Source organism: Rousettus aegyptiacus, unplaced genomic scaffold, assembly GCF_014176215.1.
Source record: "Rousettus aegyptiacus isolate mRouAeg1 unplaced genomic scaffold, mRouAeg1.p scaffold_m13_p_5, whole genome shotgun sequence".
Taxonomy (NCBI): Eukaryota; Metazoa; Chordata; class Mammalia; order Chiroptera; family Pteropodidae; genus Rousettus; species Rousettus aegyptiacus.
This window is the reverse complement of record NW_023416308.1, coordinates 56168938-56184065: the sequence shown is the minus strand read 5'-3', so window position 1 is coordinate 56184065 and position 15128 is coordinate 56168938. Positions and strand designations below refer to the sequence as shown.

Genomic DNA, 15128 nt, shown 5'->3' with positions numbered 1-15128 from the left:
GCAACTGAATAAAACCCAATGTGAAGTAATCATAGGGGGTAGCATTTTAAACCAGCTTAGTTTAGTGTAAGCTTAGCAGTTCTGGAAAAAAAATTAAAAAGAGGGGAAAAAATCTTAGATTGGAATTTTAAATTCTTGAAAACATTCTTTTTTAATAATGTCTGTTGATGTGACTCTTAATTTGTTTTCCTCACTTACTTACCTTTATTATGTGTTTTATGCCAGACTTACTAGACTTCTGGTCTCACGGAATGTTTTTAATGTTAGTATGAGTGAAGGAATGGAATGGGAGTCAAAAAAAGAAAACATAGGAAGGAAGGTTCAAAGCTTAAGTAAAAATATTTTGCATTCATCTTATTTATTTTGTTAGTATTGTAACAAAACATTTCAACTTTAGTTAATAATTTATGTTAAGTATACGATATAAAAATTGATGTGGAGGAATTACTCTTTCATAGTCATCATTAGGGACTATGCATGAAGAATATGCCACTGTAACTTCCTGTTATTTTTGGTTTGTTCTTTTAACGTTTCTGAGTACTTGATCCTTTTTCTATGCCACAGCAACATAGGTTCAGATCAAGCAGTGTTTCTCAACTTTTATCTGAAACAGGTCACCCAGAGATCTTGTTAAATGTAGATTCTGGGGTGGAGACTGTATTTCTAACAAGTTCTCACAATGCCGTTCCACCACACTGACTAGCAAAGGTCTAAATAATCTTGGATATAGGAGGAATACAGAATCTGTCTTTTAAGTGTCCGTAACTGTTGAACTTCTAGGAAGAAGTCAGTGGGACACCTTGTTTTACTGGCTGCTACTAAATACATGTAAGAGTACTGGATTTATTGCTTCTTATAGATGTAATATATTTTTCATTATCCTGTTTAGAAGTGATTCCAGTACTATACTTTTATTTATTAATGTCTAAATTTTATATGTTAAGTATATAAATTGTATTCCCCTGGTGTCTTTGAAGAAAAAATATTACAATTGACACATGCTTAACTTCAATTCTCAGCACAGACATTCTCTGACCTATAGCTGTTAGTCATTGAGATCCTAATGTATATATTGTTTTGTGCTTATAAAAACAAAAAATTACAGAATGTATACTGAGTTATAACTAACTGCATTGTAATGTTTATTCTTGTGCATTTAGATATTAGCAATGAAAAAAGGCTAATGCTTCTTTTTAAAATTTATTTTCTAAATAGCTCAGTCACTAAAAGAATTTGCAAGACTACTCATCACAGTAGAAGAAGAAAGGAGGAGACTGGTAAGTCCGTTACCCATTTCTTAAGAATAATGCTTTGTTTGGATAAAATAAAAGAAAGAATAGACCCTCTGAATTAGACTTAGTTATACCAAACTTTATAATTTGATACGTCCACTAAATGTTGCAGAAAAAAAAATTGTGTGATTATCAAATTTTGTTAATAAGATAAGCCATTTGTATTTATTTCATATGTTCAGCAGATATAAATTACATTCATTTTGCTTTCCAGTTACTGTTTCTGAGTATTAAAAATGTTGAACAAACTACCATTAAGAAATCTATTCTAATTGAGAAAGCATCTAAGTAACCTTAATGTTTATAATAAAAACACATTATAAGTATCAAAGACCATTCATAGAAGGAGTAACTAATGTTTTTCCAAGGTGTTAGCAGAAGACTTTTTTTTTGAAAAGGTCATAGTAGAGTTGTGTCTTACAGCCTGGGAGGGTTTTGCTGAGTTGAGAGGAAAGGAGAAAGCATTCTGGGTTGATGGATTAATTTACGCAACAGTATCGATGCTAATACATTTATCCATTCACAAATATAATTTCATACCCCTTGTGTTTAAATTTCTGTGAAGGTCCCCTGTCTATGACCCAGTCTTCTCGTTTGTATATGAGAAAAATAGTTTGATGTACCGCACAAGATTCTTATAAAGCATTTGCAGCAGCACCTGGCTTACAATAATGTTGATGGTGATGAAGATATTATCAGTTACAGTGAGAGTTTTAGACTTGGTTAAAACATCAGCTTTGATATCACTATACTTTACCATCCTGCTGGGGAATTATATATACACACATAAATAAATGCAACTGTGGACTAAATGTGCTAAAAATGCAGCAGTTTAGTGTTGTTTCGCTGAATGAATAAGGAAGAGCAATTTGAGGAGTGTACCTTTAAGGTGACCTTGACTCACAGGAACCATCGTCTGAGCCAGGGAAGAATCACACATCTAGGATGTGGCAGTCATATAAATGAACCTGAGCAGAGGCTACAAGGTGGGGGAATGTACTGTATATATTTGTAGAATAAGGCAGTTGGTTTTCCGAAGGTATTAGTAGATCGATTGGTAATTTTAGCCATATGTGGGGATAAAGAGCTGGGCTAAGAAGCCGTGTTTGTTATAGGTTATGGGATAATTGCTAGAAGTTTTGAATAGAAAATGAGAGGGTTAATATGGGAGTTAGGAGAGATTTAGTGGCTAGTAAAGTGGGGAAGAAATATTGGGAAGACGGGTGACCATATTTTCTTATGAAACATCAGCCTACCATAGGTCTGGTCCCAGTATCAGAGAGAGACAGCCATACAGTGGGACCTGTATGTATGTATGTATGTGTATGTGTGTGTGTGTGTGTGTGTATATATATATATATATATATATATATATATATATATATATAATCTCATTATGAGAGATAGACTCATTCTAGGAAGGTCAGAAAAAGCTTTTCTGTGGAGGTGACTTTGATTGGAGTCTTTTAGGCTAAATGGAACCCTTTTAAGTGCTTTATGCATAATCCTTACTCCACCTCTCTGAGGTTACACAATAGAAGTCTGAGTTTCATGGGGAGGTGTGGGTGGTATGTGTGCTTATGGCCCAGAAGAGGAACTGATGACAGAAATGGGGAAAGAGCAGTTAGAGATATATGAAAACAGAGTTGGAAATGGATTAAGTGAAGCTGTGATTTAAACTCCATCCAAATAATTCAGAAGAGCAATAAGCCAACTAGCATAGGCTGTAATTTTAGAGGACATATTAGTTTGAAGAATATAGAAAAGTGTATTGCAGGCGATAAAAGAGCCAATGGAATGTTTTTACAGCACTGAGGAGACCTATAGGCACCAGCAGGAAAGCTCTCCTTCTGAGCTGAGAGAAAAAGAGAGGATTGGTTAAACAACAGAACATTGTACAGTATAAAAGGGTTAGTTGGACAGGTGGATGATAATAGTTTTGGGAAGGAGTGGTTATCTGCTGTGAGAGGAGTTGGTAGATATAGTTTAGAATGGCCAGAAGCTGGTTATAGAAGAGAAAAGGGACTACAGGTCAGCAATAAAGAGCCACTGAAGTTAGACATCCTAAATACATCAAGAAAAGAGTAATCACCATGCTTTCATAAGTTTTTCTCATAATACTCAGAGCCTTGAACTGTGAGCAGTAAGAAGAGTTGGAAAGACAGATTCATGTTGATGGTTGGCACAGAAGACATGGTGCTGGATTAAAGGAACATGGATGTGTGAAATATGAAAATGGGTCCTGACTGAGTATAGTGATAACTTAGGCAGGAGGAGGGTGCTGATATCCTTAGAAAGCAGAAGGCACACATGACTACTTAGTTATGTTGACAGTTCACGAGGGACAAAAGAGATTCTAAGAGAGGACACGGAAGTTGTGATTAGAAGTGGGAGTTGAAACATATTGAACTTGTCAGTGGAGTTGGTCCAGATAGTGAAGTTAAGATGTGGCTGAACAGGAAGTCAGACCTCAGAAATCAAGAAGGCTGAGCTCAGAGGTCTGGATGTTTTATGAGCAGGGTCTTGAGACATCCAATATGATGACAGGCTAAAAGACAAAGACCAAGTAGAAGAAATGGCTGAAGAATGGGTTAGTGTCTTATAAGCAGTGGAGATGGAGATTGGACCATCAGCTGGTAGTGTTTCAAAGATCATCAGCCATGTTTCTCATGTTGGGGCAAGGAGGAAATTCTGCATTCATGAGTGAAGTCATATTGTGGGTTTTTGATTGCTTTTCCTATCATTTCGAGAAGGTCCGAAGTAAAGAATGCAACATAATGAAGAAAAATGTCTATAGATAAAAGCCTGATGGATTGTATTTTTACAAAGATTCTGTAAAAGTAGTCATTAAATACAATTCTGAATATTAGAGTGATTAATCAACACTTCTAGTCACAAGTAACTACAACTGAAGGTATAGCTGGTAGCAGATTTTGTGCAAAGATGTGCTGAAGAATTTGTGTTTTAAAAATTAGTGCTTCATTTAGGAAGTAGAATATCTTAAGTACATATTGGGGAAGTGTAAAGGAGTTCTGTAATTCATTATAAAGGCATTTAATCATTTTATTTTTTTCAGTGATAAATTTTGGCTTATTATATAGTAACTGAATTTGACCAAAACCTAAGTATATTTTGACCACAACAGTGATTAACATAAATAAAAGCTCGAGAAGATGAAAGAGGACACTTAACAGTATAAACAAATTTTCTAGTTTCCAATGATTTACCATACTTAGTGAGATGAATATATCATCTGGCTATTTGCAGAAAAAGAGCCCAAAGGCACATCGTTTTTTTTTTTTTTTTTTTTTTTTTAGAAATGGGACTTTCTTTTAACTTTTTATTAACTTTAAGTATTACGTGTTGTTTGTTTAAAAAACTCTGCTAAAGCCAACTAAAAATGTACAATTTTAATACAACAAAAAGATGACTCAGAGAAAGTAATAGGAAATATTTGTTTCAGAAACTTTTAAGGGTATACTTTATCCTGTCTCATAATTCTTGCTGTGAAAAACATCTTCCATGAGGCAACATTTTCCAAGATGGTGATTGATACCTGCCATCACGTGCCTATGCCAGAACAGCCTTTTAAGGACACAAATGCTGGAAATAATTGAATAGCTCTTTGTAATGGCCTTAGTTAAATGCTTAGTACTTTGTTAGGATATGGTATTGACTAGTGGCATAGGTTTTTAAAGTATATCTTTAATTGAAATGTTAGAATTTTTCCCCACAGAATGCAGAACTTAAATGATTTTGATTAAGTATGTCTTAGCTGAAGTGTCCTGGTAGACTGAGACTGTCCCCAGTGCAAAGAGGAGTTTCTAAGTCATATAAACTCTGTGGGAAGGTCTCTTCTGTTTCCCTGCCACCGTAGAACCACTCTTATTTGACCTCAAATCACAGCTGACTTGGCTGAGCAGACTGTTTAAAATTAATTAAACAAATACTAACATACCAACAGAATCCTCTAGGGAAGTATGAAATGCTCAATGAGGCCTTCTGGAAGAGATCTTGATCACTTTTTCTTTGTTATTTGTATTGAAATACTGAGCTTGACTCTCTTGTGTCCAGGCCGTTGGACTTGACATTTCCTCTCCCTGAGTCCCTGGAACCATACTGTGTCCCTCAATCCTCCCTTCTCTGTATTCTCCCTCTTGTTTCTTTTCTTCAGCCCCAGGGGTATTTGTTTCTCCTGATGTCACTACAGACTTCTTTTGTACTTAAACCTTTGCATTTGTAATTTCCTTTGCCTTGACCATCCTGATCCATGTCTTCTCATTGGCTGCATCTTACCATTCAGACTTTACCCCATAAATCTCCCCTCCAGGGCCCTGCATTTCACATATAGCCTGAATTAGTCCTTTTAGTTTTTATGTGTTTTAACAGAAATGCTTGTGCATGCAGCTTGCATTCTGCTAGGGAAAAACAGACATTAAACAATTTATTTCTCATGGTGCTAAGTACTAAAAGAAAAACAATGCAGCTGGTAGATGTTGCCATTTATTGAAATGAAGAAGATGGGGGAAGAAATATTTTAACTTTGAATACATTTTGCTGCCTACTGGATATCTAAATAGCCCTGGCTAGGGAGCAGTTGGATATATGGATCTAGAGTTCAGGGCAACAGATGGTATGAGAGATAAAAATGTAGACGTTGACAACATGTAGAAGGTATTTAAAGCTATGGGAATGTATGAAATCACCCAGTGTGTAGACAGAAGAGAAAAGGTGGGACGATTGAGCCCTGAATGCATTGAGTTCAGTGTTTGGTCAGATGAGGTAAAATAAAGGAGATTTAGATCAGTAGGAGAACCTGGAGAAAGCTGTTTGGACAGCTTAATCAATGTCCCATTTATTCACTTGGCTATAGTAGGGATGTAGGACAGTAATAAATAGACACTTAAAGGATGTAGACCCAGTGTCTGCAGAGTTCTACAGGAAAGAGGGTCCTAATTATCTGATCCACTCTATGCTACTCCTCTACCCCTGCCTGGAGGCCTCTCACTTTCTGGGTCCTTTCAGTCCTTAACCTTGGGTATGTGTGTTGGGGGGAGGGCAATGTAATTTTTATTTTTTAGCTATATCTTTATCATATTTAAATGGGCACATATTTCAGCAAATATTTGTTCCACCAATCCATTAATTCCGACATCAAATTTTGGCATGCAGGAGCCAAAAATGTTTAGTAAACCTATTTTAAGTCTCTCCCCCTTTTCTTGAACAAGGATTCATGAAATTGGAGAATATTTTAAATATTGAGAAAGTTGCATATCTCTATTTACCTTGAAAGATTTTCCTTGTTTAATCTTTGCCATACGTTTTTTCAATGCATATATAGCATTAGTAGGTGATATTGATTAATCTGAACTTGTGGCATTGATGTTGTTACACACTTAAGTCCAATAATCCATGAAGTAATCCACTTTCTTTTCTTGTTTCAGATAAATGAAGCATATGTTAACATTCTACCTGCATTAGTATGGGTTATATTTTTTGTATGTGTTAAATTAAAGAAACAAACTTTAGGTATACCGGCTTACATACCAACATTGTAATTTTTTTGTACAGTGATTGATTGCACCTGAAATTAAAAAATAAACCATCTCAGTCTATAGCCATGCCACTCTGAACAAGCCCGATCCCATCTGATCTCGGAAGCTAAGCAGGGTTGGGCCTGGTTTAGTACTTGGATGGGAGACCACCTAGGAAGATCAGGTGTTGTAGGTGTAAAAAATTAAAAAATTAAAAATTAAAAATAAATAAATCATCTCAATGTACAAAGTTTGGATTTTCACATTATTGAATTGTAGAGGCTTCCCATGATTTTTCTGGTTTCCAGTTATCTAGTGGAATGTTAAGGTAGAATTGAGGAGGCAGATCACACAATTCATTGTGACCGCGACCACAGTGGATTTTATTTTTTATGGATAGTAGTCCCAGAACTCATTTGTATTTTTAAAGTGTACAAAATGCTTTTATATACATTTTTATTTGTTCTTTACAACAGTCTGAAATTGAGCTCAGACTATAAATGAATTATCAAGGTAATAGATACAACTAGTAAGTGACAGCTGAATATGTAGGACTCGGTGTTGGGTCTTTGGAAGGACTTTCAGCTCACTGTTCTGCTAGATCCTGTGTCTTCCCTTTTTTATTTAAATTTTAAACTCTGTGAGGGTAGAGACCAGATCTCTCCTATATTTTTTTTCTTGTATATATTTGGTGTTCAGAAAACCATCTTGGTTTTCCAAAATTTAGTATAGTATTTAGTCTTGCATACAGAAAAAAACACAGGTGGTTATTGAGAGTTACAACAGCTTCCTATTTATCATTTCTCAGTTTGACTAAGTTCATTATGATTAAGTCTAATAGAGAAATAAACTTGCTTTGAATAAAATTCATTAATATAACATGAAGGACATGAATAGGATAATACTAGGATTTCAGAAACTGCTTCAAAGTGTTCCTATTTGTGAACTTTTGTCTTTTGATTCTAGAACTGAAATAGGACCCTTAATATTAAATAACTAGAAATATCTGTCAAAATTCTAAAAACATCTCAGGATAGATATGATATAATAGTCAGACAGTGAAGCCTAGTCTGGCCAGTTGCCTTTTAGTGATTTTGCTGCTCATTAATACTTCTACCCAAGACTTAAGAAAGGTGAAAAAAAAAAAAAAAGATGAAACCTGAGACTCAGTTGTCATGTTTCTTAGCTGTTGCAAAAGAATACTTGGAAAGAAGTTTGTACTTTCCTTAATAAAAAACAAGGTTTGTATGCTATTGGAAGGGCTGCTCTCATGGCTAGCAATTAGCAGAGGGAATTGAGTCAGCACTAATTGTAAAATATGTTTATGTTTTGGTATACTGGTTATTTTAACATTTAGACATGAATTTTTTTCTTTTGATGGACCCCATTCTCACAGCTGATATTTCATGAGTATATATCAGTTGCTTGATTTAAAGATTTGAAAATGCGTACGTGACAATAAACATCTGCTCTTTATATTTTCCTGTTTGCCAAGACCCCTTTATTTTAAGATTAACCTTGACTGTACAGAAGAATTTAAAGAGAATTTTCCACCAGAAAAATTGTAGTGCTATTTTAAAAGCAATTTAAAATAAGATACTTGAATAAAGAACTTTCGCATTATTTTGATTTTTTTTTCCTGTCATCCCCCGCCCCGCCCCGCCCCGTCCCCCTGACCAGTAGAGGCTCATCTTTGCAGGCAAACAGCTGGAGGATGGCTGCACTCTTTCTGATTACAACATTCAGAAAGAGTCGACCCTGCACCTGGTCCTGCGTCTGACGGGTGGCTGTTAATTCTTTATTCTTGCGTTCATAGTGCCCAATGATGGCATTACTCTGCACTTTAGCTACTCGCCCCAATTTAAGTTTAGAAATTACCAGTTTCAGTAATGGCTGAACCTGTTGAAAGTGTTAATAAAGGTATTGTTGCATGGTAAAAAAAAAAAAAAAAAAAAAAAGGAAAAGAAACTATTTTGAAATAAACTATATTGAAATGCCCTTTTCAGTTTGCTACTTTGGTATGAATCTTTGGATGCTAAGGTTTTTGTAGTTTATGACTGTGAATATGCACATGAGCAGCAGTAGCCTGCTACTGGACACAGCTTTCCATCTCTTTCTTCCCATCTCTAGTTCTTTTATCTTCCTTTCTTTGCCATTTATTCCAGTTGTACAGGCTTTACTTTGGAGTCTTATAATTGTACGTAAAATTGAAATCTTTACAATTTTACCTTTATATTTTCAAATATACATTTATTCTATGGTGTCGGTCATCATTTTTAATTGGTACAGTGGATGGAGGATGTTCTAATCTTTACTACATTTATAAAGCATGCTTTGATGGATTTTTATGGATCTTTTTATAGCAAGCACAAAGATGCTTTGATATCATAAAAATAAATATATATATAAAGTCATTGTGTAATCATCCTCCAAAAGTTTTTAAAGACCTAGATGGGGCACATAATTTTAAAGGGCAGAGAAAATAAACATAAGTAGACATAAGGTAGACTAGATAAACAGCAGTAAAATATATTATGAAAGGTTTTAAATAATGTAACAAAGCTATGGATGCTTGGGAAACATCAAGTGACCAACCAGATATTCAGAAATAAGAGGCCAAGATATTCTTCAGTGAGTGAAACATTTTCGTCTTTATGATTAAACCATGGTCATACTGTTCATGCACTGCTGAAGAAATTGCAAATTTAATTACTATCAGGATAAGGGAATTGACTTTTTAAATTATACTTTTTAAAAAGTTTTGAGATAATTATAAATTCACATACAATTGTAAGGGATAATACAAGATATCCAGTGTATTACCCAGTTTCTCCCAACGGTAACATTTTACTTTAGTTGTAATACTGAATATTAACAAATTATTCATAAACTTGCTAAAGTCTTAACTCTTAGTGGATTCTTATCATGATACCTTGTGTTATTTCACCATGGGATTTGTTGTTTGTGTGTCACCAGAACATTCATTTGCAAGGCAAACAGAAAATTGATTGGGAAGACAGGGAGGCATCTCACATATCTTTTGGGAGGGCCATAGTGCCTATGGGATTAGGAACAGCCAGAATCATGAACTCTGAGGTCCCTAGAGGCTTTTTGTCTCTGCTTTTCATTTGTTTATCCCTTCATTCTCTTTGTTGGCTTTTTCCGCTTGGCGAGTCATAAACATTGGCATCATACTTGATAGAAATTATTACTGGAGGGGACCTGTCTACTTTCCCATGGTAAACTTAAAAAACAAAAATAAAAAATAAACAAAAAAAAAAACAACTCTAAAAAGGGCTCTGATTGACCCATCACCCAAGACCAAGGAGGACAAAGTATTTTGCTTGTGTTTCTCCGAATATCAGCACATTTTATAGAAACAAGGGAATTACTGTGATTTGGATAATACCACAACTCTTGTCTATTATAATATGGTAATGCCTGAAGAAATTTCCAGTTAACATTGTCATTTGAACAGAAGACTATGATGGTGAGTTGTCTGAAATTTTGCAGGAGTTAAAAAAATGTTATATTCATTTATCAAACATTAGAAACATTCACTTTATAAAAATCAGGAATTGGACAAGGATGTGTACTATTAGTGCTTAAATTTAATATTGTCTTGGAGGGTTTCTGGTCTGTGGAGTAAAATAAAACCAGAGGCATAAAAGATCTAAGACTTAATTTTCTTCTATATAAAATCCTAAATAAACTACAGAGTACTTATTAGAAATAATAAACCTAGACAGGTTGGTATATATCAATAAATTTATATATACCACCTCAAAAAATTGTTACAAAAAAAGAAATTACTTAAGAATAACTCGAAAAAAATGTGCAGGGCTTTTATATGTAAAATTACAATGCTTTATTTTAAAATATTAAAGGAGAACTAAATAGAAAAATAATACAGTGAATCAGTTAAAAAGAATGATTTAACCAACATTCTTCTTTTCCCTCAACTACACTAGGCAAGAGAATTTACTATAACAGTCTAGCTTACAGCAATTTGATTAACTTTTTACTAGTGTAGCGGTAAACCACACGCTGCTCCTGAAGATAGCGTATTTCCCTATTTTACTTGGAAAATACATTTAGCCTGTGAAGACCTTACTTGAACCATATTTCCACACTTCCTGCCAAACCTTTGGGTCTTTACAGTATTTTCAGTAGAAACACTGCTGTCTGAAAAACTGATGTACTCTTCATGTGTATAACCATATCTAACAACCTTGGTGGCAGAAAAGTGTTCTACATAGTAATTACCGTGTTTCTATTTAAATCTCTCATGGCAACATAAATTATCCCCACCGATCTGAGACTTTTAATTTTGTTCACTTTATATTTCACCCACAGTATAATTTCTGCTCATCACACATAACAGAATACTATTTAAGGGATGCAAATAAAATGTATTTTCTATAGTCAGCATGAAGCCAGAATACAAAGTTGGGACAGCCTCGATTACAATTAATTGTTAACATCAAGTGAAGCCCTGAGCTTCTTGGGATTTCATTTTCTTTTTTATAAATGAAGAGTGTTCTGTGTTTCCCAGCTATAAAATGGAAACCACCAGCAATGTGTCAGATATTCAGTACTATAAGAATATCTTACATTTTAATAGTTCTATATTTATTTTAATGTTGTTGGATAAGGAGCAATTCCATATTTAAACAGAAATTATTGCTTCGTAGGTAGCTTAGTAAAAGAAGTGGATCAATTTATTTAAAAAATGTAGGAAACATATAGCCAAAATCATGGAAGTGGTATATGAGTTACTGGAATTAGGGAATCCATGGGGTAGGTGATATGTATGCTTTACATGCCTTTGTTTTTAATTGGCTTCTGTGACTCTGCTGGACATTGTCAATAATGACTGGCCTCCAGGTTCACTGGCTCATTAATGGACTTTTTATTTAAAAAAAAAAATAAAACAAAACTATTCCTAGAAGCTATCAGATTTTGCTTCAGTTTCTTAGGAAGGATGAACCTTCATATAATAAAAACGTTAATGATTAGGTTGAGCCAGACTCTGCATACACTTTACATTGAAAGATAAAAGCTGTCAGTTGTAGAATTTGAATACCTTTATAGCAAAGTAGGTGGTAGACTAGTATGCATAGCATGGTTCATTTTTATTTACAAAGCAGAACTTATGTAATTTTCTACATAATAGTTGGAAAAGATAGCAGTCATTTATTCAACAAATAATTATTGATCTTTTCTCCAGGAGCTGAGACTAGAGCCATGGGCAAAAAGTATTTCTGTCTTCTAGTTGGCAGAGACAGACATACCAATTAAGAGTCTAAATATATTATCAGATGGTAATAAGTGCTCTGAAAAAAGGAAGATAAAGGGTAAATAGTGGGCAGGGGTGTAGGTGTAGGTGTGTTTTAATGTCTGGGTTTTGGTCTGATGAGATCCTGAGATGGAGTGATCATGGGGGAAACAGGTGTGGTGAGCGTTCTCAAAAATACCATGTCAGGCATGTTAAGTATTAGACAGTCAATGGGAACTGCTGAGTGGGAGTCAGGAGAGGTCAGGGCTGGAAAAAGAAATTTGGAAATCATCAATGTATAGATAGTATTTAAATCCATTTTTGAGGTTGAATGAGATTATGCGGTGAGTGAGAGTAAAGTAATGAGGTATAATTGACAAAACTGTAAATATGTAGAGAATTTTGAGTTAATGATTCCAAAAAAGTGCCTAGAAGTGACATTATATATTAACAACATGTGGTTTTTTAAACCATAGTAAAATACACATATAACTTACCATCTAACCCATTTTTAAGTGTACAGTTTCATGGTAAGTTTATTCACATTGTCGTACAACCAATCTTCAGAACTTTATCATTTTGCAAAACTGAAAGTTTATACCCATTAAACAACTCCCCGTTTCCTCTCCCACCAACCCCTGGCAGAGCCATCATTTTGCTTTCAGTTGCTATGAGTTTACTACTCTAGGTACCTCACATAAGTGGAATCATACAGTGTTTTTCTTTTGTGATTGGCCTTCTTTACTTAGCATAATGTCCTCAATGTTTGTCCATGTTGTAGCAGGTGTTAGAATTTTTTCCATTTTTAAGGCTGAATAATATTCCATTATATGTATATGTGTGTGTGCATGCGTGCGTGTGTGTGTGTGTGTGTGTGTGTGTGTGCGCGCGCGCGCGGCATATTTTGTTTATTCATCCATCTGTTGATGGATACTTGGGTTGCTTCTACTTTCTGGCTATTGCGAGTAATGCTGCTATTAAAAATAGGTGTGTAAACATCTCTTTGAGACCTTGCTTTCTATCCCTTTTAATTTTTGAGATGCCATCATACTGTTTCCTATACCAGTGATACCATTTTACATTCCCACCCACAGTGCACAGGGATTGCGGTTCCTCTGCAGCCTACTCAACATCTACTTTAATCCTGCTGTTTTTGTTTGTTTGTTTTACGGTAGACATTCTAATGGGTGTGACAACTTTGAGTTTAAGTTCATTTTTAGAGGTGGCTGGAGTGTGCAAGGACATATGCTTTATATTTTTGAATTTACAAGGTTAAAAGACGATGAATGTTTAAATGCAACATCAAATGTAGACTGTTTCGGGAGACACTGATGCAGAGTCTGCTTTGTGGTAGGGCAGACAATGTCAAAACATCAAAAAAAACCTTTTTTTACCATGTGTTTTAAGTTGTTAATTGATCAAGAATGATGATCATTGTGGAAAAAAGAGTCTAATCTAAAGTATGTTTATACACTGGATCATTCAGTCATTTGAAGCTTCATTATTTTAATTGGCAACAGTTAGTAACGGTAATTTCCTTTACCTTTTAGTCTTTTCAAGCAACGTTTTAAAAGATTTTACTGTCAGCTCCAGAAAAGCAGGCTATAAAAATGAGAATAGTTTGATATTTTCATGTGAACCTCTCTTTGTGTTGTAACTGGAGTTTGAATGGGGGTGAAATGAACCACAGTAGGGGATGACAAAACTAAGTTCAGGCAGCTTCATAGGGTCTGATCATGGCCCGGTTGGGCATGTGGTGACATGTGGAAAAGTAGGCCTAGAACAAAAGGAAGATAAGTCTGTAGAAAAGTATGCATGACAACACTGGCAGAGTTCTACACTGCCAGTGCCTCAGGAAGTTTGTCTCATCAGAAGTAAATCAGGCAGTGGATAGAGATGTGGGGCCCGACACTCCAGGGCAGTGGGAGGAGAGCAGGGATTCTTGACCTGGCACCACTGACGTATTAGGCAGAATGATTCCTTATTGTGGAGGACTGTCTTATGTCTTGGAGGAAGTTCAGCAGCATCTCTGTCCTTTACCCGTTTAATTAAGGCTACATAATTATGTCGACCTAGCATAAATAAGCCTTTGCTAGAATTAAGTGACAAAGTTTTATTCAAGGGTCTAAAGGTTTGATATTGGGAATCGTTACCAGGTAACACCGAGAGTATTCCAAAAAAAGTTGAGAATTCTTAAAGCAAAAGTACATTCTTGAGAAGAATAAGTCCTGCATTCTCAGCTGCTAGTTTGGTCTGAAATGGTATCTTCTGGATGTCCCTTTGTCTGGGCACATGAACATTCTAAGTTCTTCAGAGGGTTGTCTATAGGCGTGTGTGTGTGTGTGTGTGTGTGTGTGTGTGTGTATAAAATATAGCTTCAGGCATTGATGCATAAGCAAAGGTTAAACACTTTAAGTTGTTAAGTTAGTTAAAGTAGAATAAAATCTATTCCTCATGTTCAGCCCATTCTGATTTAAGTGGTTTTGTTAGTTTAGCTATGATGACTCCATTTTGCTTCTTTCTTGTTTTGTCAATTATTTGTTAAATAAAGATTAAGGCTATATAATTATTTGTTAAATAATCAAATGAAGGAAATTAAAGTTAGATAATGACTGACTTGATTTTTAAGCCACTGAGCCACTTCTTTTTTTATGGTTTTCAGAAATTCTTGATTTAAGAATATTCCATTTGATTTTAGTAGCACAATACTGCTTTTCCATCCTTGGCATTTCTAATCTCTCTTTGAATATTAATATCTGAACATTTCTATATGATTTCTCAATTTTTCATTGATAATTTTTAGTGCAGGACTCCAGCCTACTAGAACTGGCACAATTTTTGGTGGCAGTAGATACTAAAAAGTACTATGAGCCAAACTTGAGTTTCATATTCATAGTAGTGGTCCCTAGATAAGATATGCTAATTACCAAAGGATTGCAATTATAACTACTTTTCCCTAATTATGCAGATAGCTCTTAATTTTTGAAGACCATTTTTCACTCCTGTTTCTGGGCTACCACTGTA

At 34.9% G+C, this 15128-nt stretch overlaps 1 protein-coding gene and 1 pseudogene across 1 annotated transcript in view; both read left to right on the top strand.

Moving 5' to 3' along the window:
• Positions 1 to 15128, top strand: part of ARHGAP42 (Rho GTPase activating protein 42) — a 223325-nt gene that overhangs the window by 77893 nt on the left and 130304 nt on the right. The window contains exon 3 of the mRNA XM_016134018.2: positions 1216 to 1277. Coding sequence (XP_015989504.1) covers positions 1216 to 1277 — 62 coding nt within the window. The remainder of the gene's footprint in view (positions 1 to 1215; positions 1278 to 15128) is intronic.
• On the top strand, positions 6903 to 7022 carry LOC118603193 (annotated as a pseudogene).